This window comes from Vombatus ursinus, unplaced genomic scaffold, assembly GCF_900497805.2.
Source record: "Vombatus ursinus unplaced genomic scaffold, bare-nosed wombat genome assembly UNPS02014841.1, whole genome shotgun sequence".
Lineage (NCBI taxonomy): Eukaryota > Metazoa > Chordata > Mammalia > Diprotodontia > Vombatidae > Vombatus > Vombatus ursinus.
In genome coordinates this window covers 27,317,586-27,332,066 of record NW_020954619.1, presented here as the reverse complement: position 1 = coordinate 27,332,066, position 14,481 = coordinate 27,317,586, and the positions used below count along the sequence as shown (strand labels likewise).

Genomic DNA, 14,481 nt, shown 5'->3' with positions numbered 1-14,481 from the left:
GAATAGAGCTTCACAGAGAATGACAGTGGTAATTCAAATCCCTGGTCTTCATTTTTATTACAATGGAGTTAATCAGCTGTAATTGTTTCACATTCAAGGATTAATCTCTCTGAGACTCAGTTTCCTTATGAGCAATATGACAATTATATTATACCTAGGGTATGCTAATAATATCTGACATTTATATAGCACTTCACAAAATCACTGTATTTGAGACTTGGAAGGCACCTCAGCAGCCATCTAGTTCAACCTACAAAAAGAAGGAATCCTTACTATAACATACCCAACAAATTATTTGCAAACTTTTAATACTGAAAAGTTCTTTACAGTAATTATCTGATTTGTTCCTCACAATAACACTGTAGGATAGGTGCTATTTTTATCCCCATTTTATTTTTTTAACATATGAGGAAACTGAAGCCAAGAGAATGAGTTCCACAGATATGGAAGTATTTGAGGCTAGATTTAAACCCCCAGGCTTCTGACTGCAAAGTTGGCACACTACCCACTATGGCTATAGCTCTGTCATCTACCTTCCTCACAGGACTTGTTGTAAGGAAAGTGCTTGACAAACTGCAAAGTGCTACATAAATGTGAGATGCTATCACTATTTTTATTTTTCCCAATTAAATGTGAAAATAATTTTAACATTTTCTTTAAATTTGAGTTTCATGTATCTTCATTCATATCTCCACTCCTTACTTTTTTATTTTATTTATTTTAGTTTTTTAAATTTATTTATCTTTAGTTTTCAACATTCACTTCCACAAGATTTTGAGTTCCAAATTTTCTCCCCATCTCATCTCTCCCCCACCCCAAGATGGCACGCATTCTGAATACCCCTTCCCCTCTGCCCTTTCTTCTATCTCTCCTCCCCTTCTCTTATCCCCTACCCCTTCAATTTTCCTGTAGGGCAGGATAGATTTCTATACCCCATTTCCTGTATATCTTATTTCCCAGTTGTATGTGAAAACTATTTTTTTTAACATTAGTTTTTAAAACTTTGGATTCCAAATTTTCTCCCTTCCTCTCTCCTTACCTACACTCATTGAGAAGGCAAGCAACTTGATAGAAGTTATACATGTGTAGTAATGCAAAACACTTCCATAGTAGTCATGTTGTGAAAAACTAGTATATTTCCCTTCATCCTATCCTGCCCCCCAATTTATTCTATTCCTTTGACCCTGTCCCTCCTTAGAAGTTTTTGCTTCTGATTACCCCCTCCCCCAACCTGCCCTCCCCTTTAGCACCCCCACACTCTCTTATCCCCTTTCCCCCTATTTTCCTGCATGGTAAGATAACTTTCCATACCCAATTGAATGTGTCTGTTATTCTCTACTTAAGCCAAATCCGATGAGAATAAGATTTATTCATTCCCTCTCACCTGCCCCCACTTGTCATCCACTGTAAAAGCCTTTTCTTGTCTGTTTTATGTGAGATAATTTACCCCATTCTACATTTCCCTTTTTCCTTCTCCCAGTATAATCCTCTCTCACACCTTAATTTTATTCTCCAGATATCACCCCTTCATCTTCAACTCACCCTGTGCCTCTGTTTATCTATCTATCTATCTATCTATCTATCTATCTATCTATCTATCTATCTATCTATCCATCCATCCATAAAATTTTTCCCCTCCAACTACCCTAATATTGACAAAGGTCTCATGAGTTACAAATATCTTTCCATGCAGGAATGTAAACAGTTCAACCTTAATGAGTCCCTTAGGATTTCTCTTTCCTGCTTCCTTTTTTTATATTTCTCTTAGTCTTGTATTTGAAAGTCAGATTTTCTATTCAGCTCTGCTCTTTTCATCAAGAATGCTTGAAAGTCCTCTATTTCACTGAATATTCATTTTTTCCCCTGAAGGATTATACTCAGTTTTGCTGGGTGGGTGATTCTTGGCTATAATCCTATCTCCTTTGCCCTCTGGAATATTATATTCCATGCCCTGTGGTCCCTTAATGTAGAAGCAGCTAAATCTTGTGTTATCCTGATTGTGTTTCCAGAATACTTGAATTGTTTCTTTCTGGCTGCTTGTAATATTTTCTCCTTGACCTGGGAAATCTGGAATTTGACTAAAATATTCCTAGGAGTTTGCCTTTGGGATCTCTTTCAGGAGGAGATCAGTGGATTCTTTCCATTTCTATTTTGCCCTCTGGTTCTAAAATATCAGGGCAATTTTCCTTGATCATTTCTTGAAAAATGATGTCTAGGCTCTTTTTTTGATCATGGCTTTCAGACAGTCCAATAATTTTTAAATTCTCTCTCCTGGATCTATTTTTCAGGTCAGTTGTTTTTCTGATGAGATAGTTCATATTGTTTTATATTTTTTCATTCTTTTGGATTTGTTTTGCAGTGTCTTGATTTCTCATAAAGTCGCTAGCTTCCAATTACACTATTCTAATTTTTAAGGAAGTATTTTCTTCAGTAAGCTCTTGGACTTCTTTTTCCATTTGGCCAACTTTGCTTTTTAAGGCATTATTCTCCTCATTGCTTTTTGGACCTCTTTTGCCATTTCAGTTAGGCTATTTTTTAAGGTATCATTTTCTTCAGCATTTTTGGGGGTCTTCTTTAGCAAGCTATTGACTTGTTTTTCATGATTTTCTTGCATCACTCTCATTTCTCTTTCCAGTTTTTCCTCTATTTCTTTTACTTGCTTCTCAAAATCCTTTTTGAGCTCTTCCATGGCCTGGGATCAATTCATATTTTTCATGGAAGCTTTGGAAGTAGGAGCTCTGACTTTGTTGTCTTCTTTTCATTGTATGTTTTGATCTTCTTTGTCACCAAAGAAAGAATCTATGGTCTGATTTTTTTTTTGCAAGGTTTGTTCATGATCCCAGCCAATTACTTGAGTTAGAAACTGTTTGTTAAGGTAGGGGTCTGCTTCCAGTGTGGAGAATGTACTGTCCCAAGCTTCTGGGGATTTGTGCAGCTGTTTTCAGCAATATTTCTATTCACCTGTAAATTTTCAGTTCTTCCAAGGTGGTATGATCAAGGGCGAGGTGTTTACTCCTTTCCTGTCCTGTCTTCTACTCTATGAGTGACCACAAGCACTCCTTTCTGCCTAGGAACTGTGAGGAGGATTCCCTCTCCACCGCCACTACAAGCTCTACCACGCCAGCATTCCTCCTTGCCTCATCACCAGCACCCAGAACTGTGACCCAGATCCAAGCACGGGCAAAGCAAGAGAATCCTACACCAGCAAAAAGATCCCTGCAATCCCCCTCTGATCAGCCACTCAATCCCCTTTTACTTGGTGGGCCAGAAACTCAGGAAGCACCCGCTGCCTTGGGGCCATACTCACTTGGAGACTGTGGCTGGAACTGAGCTTCTCTCTCACAGCAGGTACAGACCTTTCCTACCAACCTTCTAAGTTGTCTTTGGTGTTTGTGGGTTGAGAAGTCTGGAAACCACAATGGCTGCTCATGATTCAGTCCTCTGAGGGCTATTCCAGGTTCACTGAGGCCTGTTTTGCCTGTGGAACAGAATTCCTCTCCCTGCCCAGTGCAATATACCTTTCTGATCAACCATTCAGTTTGTCTTGGGCTGGAAATTTGTTTCACTCTGTCTTTTTGTGAGTTCTGCTGCTTTAGAATTTGGTTAGAATCATTTTTTACACGTATTTGGAGGGATTTGGGGGAGAGCTCAAGCAAGTCACTGTTTTTACTCAGCCATCTTGGCTGAGCCCCCCCCCTCCACTCCTTCTGTATTGAGAACTCAAGCAATCTGATAATGTTATACACATCTAGTCATGCAAAACATATTTCCATATTAGTCATGTTGTGAAAAAAAGACAACAAAAAAAAAATAAAGGAGGTTTTTTTTTTTTTTTTTTTTTTTTTTTAAGTATACTTTCAGATTCCATTAGTTCTTTCTCTGGAGATGGATAGTGTTATTCATCAAAAGTCCTTCAGAATTGTCTTGGATCATTGTATTGCTGAGAATAGCAAAGCCATTCATAGCTGACCATCACACAATACTGCTGTTACTGTGTACAATGTTCTGGTTCTGTTCACTTCACTTTACATCAGTTTATGTAAGTCTGTCCATGTTTATTTTTTTCTGAGAGCATCCTGCTCATTAGTTCTTATAGCACAACAGTATTCCATTGCATTCATATACCACAGCTTGTTCAGCCATTCCTCAATTGATGGTAATCCTCTCAATTTCCAATTCTTTGCCACCACTAAAAGAGCTATGATAAATGTTCTTTTTTTGTAGATATAGGTCTTTTTTATTTTTATTTATCTCTTTGATATATAGACCAACTAGTGGTATTGTTGGATCAAAGAGTTTACAAAGTTTCAGAGCTCTTTGGGCATACTTCCAAATTGTTCTCCATAATGGTTGAATCGGTTCACAACTCAACCAACAATGCATTAGTGTTTCAATTTTCCTACATCCACTCCAACATTTTTCATTTTCCTTTTCTGTCTTATTAGCCAATCTTATAGGTGCAGGGTGGTACCTCAAAGTTGCTTTGATTTGCATTTATCTAATCATAGTGATTTAGATCATTTTTTTCATGTAACTAAAGATAGCTTTGATTACTTCATCTGAAAACTGCCTGTTTATATCTTTTGACTATTTATCAACTGGAGAATAGCTCTTGTTTTCATAAATTTGACTTAGTTCCATATATATATCTATATATAGATATGTAGATATAGATATATAGATATAGATATATAGATATATTTAAGAATGATGCCTTTATCAGAGAAACTTGCTATAATTATTCCCAAGTTAAAATTATTGTGTGATTTCTCTCTATCCTATTTCCCCCATTTATCATGCTCTCTCTCTCCTTTTACCCTGTCTACTCTCAAAAGTATTTTGCTTCTGACTACCATGTCTCCCAATCTACCCTCTCTTCTATCAGTCCCCTTTTCTCTTACCCCTTCTACTCTTCTTTTTTTGTAGGGTAACATAATTTTCTGTACCTAAATGTGTATGTTATTCCCTCTTTGAGTTATTTCCAATGACAGTGAAGTTCAAGTACTCCCCTTCCCTCCCCCATTTTCCCTCCATTGTAAAAGTTATTTTGTGCTTCTTTTATGTGAGATACTTTATCCCATTCTACCTTTACCTTTCCTCTTCTCCCTGTTTATTCCCCTTTCTTACCCCTTAATTTTATTTTTTAGATATCATTTTAGCATAGTCAACTCACATTCATGCCCTCTGTCTATGTATACCCCTTCTAACTGCCATAATAATGATAAAGTTCATAGAAGTTAGAAGTATCATCTTCTCAAGCAGGAATGTAAACAGTTTAATTTTATTGAATACCTTATAATTTTTCTTTTCTGTTTGCCTTTTGTATGCTTGAGTCTTTTATTTGAAAGAAAAATTTTTTGTTCAGTTCTGGTCTTTTCATCAGGAATGCTTAAAAGATGTCAATTTCATTAAATTCCAATTTTCACCAGAATAATTATACTTAGTTTTGCTAAGTAACTGATTCTTGGTTGTAATTCTAGTTCTTTTGCTCACTGGAATATCATATTCCAAGTCCTCTAATCCTTTAATATAGAAGCTGCTAAATACTGTGTCATACTGACTGTGGCTTCACAATATTTGATTTGTTTCTTTCTGGCTACTTACAATATTTTCTCCTTGGTCTGGAAGTTCTGGAATTTGGCTATATTATTCTCAGGAATTTTTATTTGGGCATATCTTTCAGGAAATGATTGGTGTATATTTTCCATTTCCATTTTATCCTCAGCTTCTAAAATATCAGGGAAGTTTTCCTTGTTAATTGATTCAAAGGTGGTGTCCAGGATTTTTTATCATGGTTTTTAGGTAGTCCAATAATTCTTTGATTGTCTTTTCTGGATCTATTTTCCAGGTCAATTCTTTTTCTAATGAGATATTTCAATTTTTCTTCTATTAGTTCATTCTTTTGATTTCCTTCTATTGTTTCTTGATGTCTTATGGAGTCATTCATTTCCACTTGCCCAATTCTAATTTTTCTGGAATTCATTTTTCAGTGAGCTTTTGTACCTCCTTTCTATTTAGCCAATTCTACTTTATAAGGAGTTCTTTTCTTCAGTAAATTTTTGTGCATCTTTTTCCACATGGTAAAGTCTGATTTTTTAAATGAGTTTTTCTCTTCATTGGATTTTTCTGCCTCTTTTATCATTTAGAATATTCTAATTATTAAAGTGCTATTTTCTTCAGTATTTTTGTGCTTCTTTACCAGTGTTGACTCTTTCTTTCATGATTTTCTTGCATCACTCACATTTCTTTCCACAATTTTTCCTCTTTCTTTCTGATTTGATTTTTAAAACCCTTTTTGAGCTTTTCCAGGAACACCTTTTGGGCCTGAGACCAATTCACATCTTTCTTTGAGGCCTGGATGTAGCAGTTTTAACTTTGTTGTCGTCTTCTGCATTTGTGTTTAAAGTTGTATGATCTAAGAAGAACTGAAGGGGTCGTGGAAAAAGATTAAGAAGCCTTGATCTAAGGAGAGGTGTGTTCACTACTCTTCAACTCTACTTCTACTACACAACTCTTCTGCGCTCTGCTCTGTGAGTGACTACAATCTTTTTCTGCCCTGGAACTATGACCAGGATCCCTGCTTCCCTGCAATTGCAAGCTTTGATGTTCTAGTGCTCATTCTCGCCCTGGCACTGTGACCCAGGATTGCAATACAGATCAATATATGGCAATAGAGTCCTGCACCCAGTGCCAGCAAAGGGACCCCTGCAATCTCTTTCAGACCAGTTGTTTGACCCCCTTACCATGTGTGGGCTGAGAACTTGGGAAACCCTTCCTACCAATTCATTTTCCTCAGGGCCTTTTCTGGCTTGCTGAGGTAAGACCTGCTGCTGTCTTGCCTGGCCTGGCCTACTCTGGATTGCACTGTACTATCACCCCAGTGCTACAGACCTTTCTGCTGACCTTTTAGGCTGTCTTGGACTGGAAAATTGTTTCGCCCCATCCTTTCTATGAGTTGTACTACTCCAGATTTGGAGGGATTATTTAAAGTTGTTTGGAAGGGAATTTGGGAGAACTCAGAGTCCCTGATTTTTCTCTAACATCTTGGCTCCACCTCCTCTACCAGGATTTTCCAGGATGGAAAGTAATAAAAAATTCTTCTGTTAATGACAGTATCATTGGATTCAGCTATAGATAGGACCTTACCTATCAAATAATGATAATCAATAACAATAATAATATTATATTATATAATATTATATTATATAATAATAATAATGGCTAATATTTACATAGCGCTTTAATGTTTACAAAGTTCTTTACATAAAGTATTTCAAATGAAACTCATAACTATACTATCAAGTAAGAATAATTACTATCCTTATTTTTTTATAGGCAAGGAAACTGAACCTGACAGAAGTTAAGTGACTTGCTTAAGGGTGCACAGCTAGTTAGTGTCTAAAGCAGAATTTAGACTCAGCTCCTCCTGACTTCAGGTCCAATCCTCTATCCACTAAATTCCCTAGTTGGTTCAAGTCTAACCACACCTCCCTACCATTTGATAAATGAGGAAACTGAGATCAAAGAAGCTAAGGAACTTATCTGGTGCCACACAAATACAAGCCCTGAGTTCCAACCCTGAGACTTGGACATCAAGCATTGTGCTTTTCCCACTATATCACAAATTAACTGCTACTTAAAATTAGGTTAAAAATGAGTTTCATCCATTAGAAATGGGTTTTCTTTTTTAGTTAATGAATTTTATGTAATTAATTCAACAAATATTTATTATATACCTGAAATATGCAGATCATTTGTTAGATGCTGGAAATTTGAAATGACATGATCGCTGCCCTCAGTAAGCTTGTAGGTTAGTAGGAGGATAAGATCTAAACACAAATGAATATAAATATTTCATTATTTGTGATAAATTTATTGTTGTTCAGTTGTTACAGTTGCGTGCAACTCTTCATGACTCCATTTTGAGTTTTCTTATCAAAGATATTGGAGTGATTTGCCATTTCCTTCTCAAGCTCATTTTACATATGAAGAAACTGAGGTAAACTGGGTTAAGTGACTTGCCCCAGGTCCCACAGTTAGTAAATGTCTGAGACCAGATTTGAACTCAGGAAGAAAAGTCTTCATGACTCCAGGCCTGGCAGTCTATTCACTGTGCCACCTAACTGCCCTTTATTTATGATGAATATTGTATATTAAATGCATTAGAGGGATGAAAAACTGGGTATTAGGCAAGGTAAGAAGGGGAAAGTCACCAAATAATGTAGGGAAGGACACAATGAGAGAAAATTTGGTGCAACGGGTTACCTAAGGGGTAAAAAATATAGCTGAAAATTCATTAAAGGATGATTCTGGCCACTACAAGGATAAATAAGAATATAAAAGGTCATTAAAGCAGTATAGCAAGGCCATGCTTTGGAAGTTTGAGAAATAATCATTTTGGCCAGAGTTCTTCATATTTGGAGGGTAGTAATTATGAGATAAGTCTGGAAAAGTAGGGTGGCAACAAATTGTGGAGAGCTTCAAATGCAAGGCATATGATTTTTAACTTTGTTCTCAATGCCAACAACTCATTCTACCAACTGAGTTGTATTAAAATATATTTTAATATTTTTACTTTTTTATTTCTAATAAAACCAACAAAAATAACAACTCTTGCATAGTCATTCTTGTGTTTAATATCTGCACACCTAAACCTTGTCTTCTATTACTCCAGTCAGGGTGTCAGGGCAATTGAATTGTGGGACAAGAAAAGGACAGGATGTCACTGATAAATCAGCCTCCTCTCAATTCTGACTCTGTTTAGGCACAGCATACAAAAATCAGAATTACTCAGGACTCTGAGTTGGTATTCCATAACTAGCCCTTTAAACATAGCTATAAAGTTATTTATGTAGGAAAAAAAGAATGGAAGGGAGTCAAGTAAAAGATTTTTGTGGCAGGGCAGTTGAGTTTTGGTAACTCTCATTACCTGATGTAGGATAGAGTGAGAGGGATGCTATACAGCTACGTTTACCTTGTTCTGGCTTTTGTGGGTTCCTGGGAAAATTTTGTGCATTTTGCTATGTGACATGTTGCACAGAATACTAGGAAAGTCTAGATGCTGATGAATCCGTATTAATAGGTTAGAGACAGTTCTGTCCTGTATACCTTCTGAAGGCTTTTGTTTCAGAAATTACGAAATACTGGTAGTTAATTATGATACTATTATACTCTGTCTTGTCTGACATATCACACTAACTCTTTTCATTAAAAAAAGTATTGTATCTGAGTTTTTCAGTGGGATCACATGGATAGAAATATGCTGTGGGAAAAAGGACACCGAATATGGAATCTCATGACTAGAATGAAAACAATGGCTCTGCTGTGTGTGACTACCTGTGTGACCTTGGGAAAGCCACATAATTAACAACAGCAACAACTGACATTTATATAGTGCTTTGAAGTTTATGAAGCATTCTTCATTTGGGCCTCACAGCAATCTTAAAGAATGGTCTAATGTGTACTATTATTCCAGTTTCTCAGGGTAAGAACCTGAGGCTCAGAGAGGTTAAATGCCTTGTCTACAATTGCACAGCTAGTAAGCAGAAAGGTGTAGGACTGAACCCAGATGTTGCTAATTCCAAATCCACCATACCATCCACTATCTGCCCTATCACACTACCCCTCTGTAACTCCATTTCCTCATGTATAAAATGAAGTAGTTATATCAGATTATCTCTAAGGGTCTCCTATTTCTAAAAATATATGATTCTGTAATGCTTTGATCCCATGATGTCCCTGTCACTTTCCTACCTCTCTAATAATGAGGTTTCCACAAGGAGGAGCTGATACCCACACGCTCTAGCTCTAAGTGTGTGAGCCAACGGCTCTTTTTAAAACAAGAAAGACATAATATTTTATAACCCTTTCTATTCCTGTTTGTTGTTTACTTCCAAAATAAAAAGATAGAAGCAAGGAAAAAAAATGTGTTTTTCCTCCCTCATGCCTTTTACAGAATCACAAAATTTCAGAATTGGAAATGACCTCAGAGACTACCCATTTTTATGCAAAACTGAGTAAGTACTCCTAATACCACACACCTAACATGGTCATCCTGCCTTTCTTAGAAGATCTACAGTTAAGTGGGAACCCACTATCTCTTGAATTAGCCCACCCCGCTTTTAGATGTAAGATGAAAGCTGTTAGATGAAATCTGGCTCTCTGCAACTTCAGCCTACTGTCTATTAGGACTTGACTCCTCATGAATTATTTATTTTATAGGTACAAAGAGTATGCAATCTGACATCACTGAAGAAAATACACAATTTTTAGATAATATGTTCATAATTATCTCTGCACTTGTAACTTAACAACAGGACAAATGTTTCGATATCTTTAGCAAAATAAATTGTTTTTTATATGAAATAAATAACAACTTCCATTCATGTTTATCACTAGAAAATTCTGTTTAGAGTCAATCATCAATGAATAGAAATAAATGACTACAATGATAATTTCATTTATCTGCTATTACATTCATTCAAAAACCATACAGGGTGAAATATAGATGCAAATAGTGAGGTGACTCAAGTAAATGTTCATGATTTTGCTATTAAGCAAATCTAAGTGTTTGCATACATAAGAAAAATAGTCCTTGTGAGAATATGACTTTCATAAAGGTTCCTTTTCTATAATAATTGGGAAAGTGTTAAAATTAATACAGACCATCAAAATTTAAAATGTTAAAGAATAATAGTAGAGGGGTTCATTACAAGAATGTCATCATGCATATGGCATTCCTTTACTTCATACCTGAAGTCAGAACCTGTTTTCCTTCCATTTTCTGGAACTCCAGGATCAGGACACATGTCAGACACTAAAGCAACACCCCCTTGAGTCACTGAAATAGAAAGAAACATTAATATTAATGTCATAGAACTTTCAGGAAAATATAAGATAGTAACGGAAACTAGGTAGATGAGGCTAAAGAGAAAACTTTAATACATTTGTCTTAAAGAAATAGAGAAATCACCAAAACTAAAATGAAACACTAATACACATAAAAATTATACAGCCAACCTGTTCATAAAGGATTTTGAAATTTTTACTGGTTTGTTTCTTTCTTTGTTTTTTTTTTAATCTCACTTACTTGAACATAGGTTCCTAAAATTAAAAATAGTTCATTTATGAAAACTAGGAAAATACTTTTGCCCTTAGAATCAAGTCATAGAATTATAGGATTTGGTGCAAGGAGGTACCTTAGAGATTATTTAATCCAACTGCTGAGACTTGCCTACAGTCACAAATCTAGCTCATAAAAGAGTCAAGGCTAGAAATCACATCCCTTGGTTCCCACACATCCCACCTTCCATAAATATCATGCTATTCACTCAAAAGTACAAAGTGAATCTTAGAACACCTAAACTTATATAAATTGGAAAATTCCCTCCCTCAGCCATGAGCAAGTATTCAAAATGATGGTAGCTGGAGAACTGTAGTCCAAAAACGGCTTTGAATAAAAATACAGTATATCATGTTATGATTTAAAATTTTTAATAAGTGCATTTTGTTAACATCTGCACAGAGTAACACTATATGTGTCATGAAACATTTCTCTGACTGGGAAATTACTTATTACACTAGCCCTTCATATAAATTGCAGGTTAGTCTTTTATAACAATCTATTTGAAGTTCTTTGAAGGACATACTACTTTCTGAAGCTTTGTTTCTTTGACCAATATTTCCCTTTCATCTAGAAGAGATATTCCCCTCATTTGTATTCTACACTATAGTCAAACCAGGCTACTCACTAGTCTCTCAACATATCCCACATTTTCTTAATTCCACATCTTTGCTTATACAATTCCCTATGTCTGGAGTGTCTTTTGACAATTGACATTCTAGCCATCATTGCACAGATAAATGAAAAATAAAAATTCTTTCCTTACAGACACTGAAATAAAATTGCTGAAGAAAACTACAATCTGAAAATTCTCATGTTTGTTAATGACTTCTGGGGCCATCCAATTGCAAATAAAGGTGTTTCTTCTGTTCTAGTGACAACTTTGAGCCAAGCCTATGGTCAATATTTCTCTGTTTTACACCATATTCTGGGCCAGACCTGACTCAAACTGCTCTACTGATCTAGGCAAGAGATGGGAATGAAATTATATACTTACAAACCCAGTTTACATGCAATGAAAGGAAAATAAATAGGAAAAAAAATAAATGAAAGTGGGAAATGACCAGTGAGGTGGAGCAGGGGATAGAATACTGAGCCTGGAGTCTGAAAGATCTGAATTAAAATAAAGCCTCAGATATTCACTAACTGTATGACCTTAAGCAAGTCACTTCACCTCTGTTTGCCTCAGTTTTCTCAACTATAAAATGAGAATAATAGTAGCACCTATATCCCAGAGCGGTTGTGAAAATCAAATGAGGTAGTAATTGAAAAGCATTTAGCACAGTGTCTATCACATAATAGGTGATATAAAAATGTTAGCTATTGTTATTGCTGTTGTTCATCCACTGTTTTTGAAGAGAACCAAGGACATCATAGGTGATGTCTTGACTCGTATGTGAACTGGATTTAAATGAGGTAGAATTGCACAAAATCATATGATTATTATTATTGTTGTTAAAAAGGCTTACCTAAAATTAGCACGTACAGAAAATTCAGTAAGGATAAAACATTGCTACAGTTGGACATAGTTTCATTTCCTACTCATTTGCTATGGTGGTACTTAGTAGGTGTCAAGTCTGAGTAATCCTTTGAGTTCTCATGAGCTAAGCTTTTTTGGTACTAAGTCGACCAAAAAGCTATTACCACAAGTGAGCCTCAGTCCTACGGACCAACTATGTCTCAAGGACTGGGCCAATTACATGTCAAGGATGATATCATTACCTTTTAAGGGGTGGAAGAGTGGAAATGAGTTTAATCTTCATGGAGTAGATTTGTATCCTGCCACAGTCTATGTTCTCTTCAGTAGCTCACAAGCACATCACACGCTTAGAACACAAAAATTTGCCTCACAACAGTAGGGTGTATTTGAAGATACAAATTTGAGGTAATAGAGTGAGTCAATGCTAAGTTAGAGTCATAAGATACATGTTGATATTAAAATCTGTTATTTAATAGCTGTAATCATGTAATTTCATTGCAACTCCAGTTTCCCCATCTTTATTATGTTGGTACATCCCCACCCCCCACCACAAAATTGCTGTGGCTGCAACAAAGGATGGTTGGGATAATACAGCTATAGCAAGTGTGGAAGGCTGGAATGAATATTAACAACATTTTTATATTAGGGTTGGAATAATTGGAGTTTAACACCTATAGCCCTTGCACCTCTTCCCCCTTCTGCTCCCCAGACAGCACCCAGGTGCAATGTCTGACTTTGTAAAGAGTCTATTCTTGTTTCCCTTTCTTTTTCATCCCCTGGTGTTGAATAGAAGTGGGAAGAGTAGTTGGGACCCATTTATGTCAACTTATGACAACCCTGAAGCCCTTTACAGGAAAAAAAAAAAACTAACTTTCTGACTAGAAAAATAAAAATATTTAGCTAAAAGGTTGTTACAGTGCAGAATGAATTAGGCAAGCCCGAGTGGTTTATAGATGAGAGAAGAAAGGATTCTGATAGAGATTAAATGTAAAATATGGCTGATTTTCTGAAACAGGGATAAGCTTTCAAATGGTATAAGGTGGCATTGAGTATGCATGGTGACAAACAGGTTATATACAATTGAGAGCTATAAATCCCAAATGACTATTCTACCAGAATCATGGGCAATTAATTTTTCTGAAAGCCAAAGCTCATGAAAAGAAAAATACTCATGGAAATCAATTTCACATACACATGATTCCTAGCGCTCCAAGCAAAAAGATGCTATAAATGAGGAATAAGTGGTTATAGTTTTAATGCTTCTAAACTATCTTTTACTGGTTTTCTTCTGATAGATCTTAGGAATGCAGTTAAATTATAAGAAAAAATAAATCTCACCAGTCCTTCACTTCTCCTGGCCCAACAGTAAATAAAGTACTGATTTTCAGATTTTATTTTTTAAATTATAACATTAATATCAGACAGAAATGTACCTTTTTCAAAATGCTCTATTTTCAAGGCAACAGCTATGCTAATTTAAATAATTGAGCTTAAAGGACATTATTTAATCAGAATTAGCTTTTAAAAAAATCTACACAGAGTAATACTCTTCCTTTTTGAGAACATGTTTACAAAACACTTTCAAATTTTTCAAAGCTCTTTGACACGTATTTTCCCTTGATCCTCATAACAAGTCTGAACTTACAGGTTCATCATTATTTCCATTTGGCAGATGAAGGAAATAAGTCACAAAGTCCTCTCCCCAGCATCATGTTGCTTCCCCTCTCTATCATCCTGACTGCTAAGGAACTGAGCCTAGACATGCAGTGAAATGAAATCCATTTGGGAACAAAGTCTGAATATGGCGTTCTGCTCTATCCTGGGTAGAATCTGAGAGAACAGAGCACGGTGGAGGGAAAAGGAAGTACAAAAGAAGTCT

General features: G+C 35.9%; 1 protein-coding gene across 1 annotated transcript in view; it reads right to left on the bottom strand.

Moving 5' to 3' along the window:
- CSMD1 (CUB and Sushi multiple domains 1) overlaps positions 1-14,481 on the bottom strand; it is a 2,488,924-nt gene that overhangs the window by 883,369 nt on the left and 1,591,074 nt on the right. Inside the window, exon 8 of the mRNA XM_027840340.1 lies at positions 10,753-10,840. Coding sequence (XP_027696141.1) covers positions 10,753-10,840 — 88 coding nt within the window. The remainder of the gene's footprint in view (positions 1-10,752; positions 10,841-14,481) is intronic.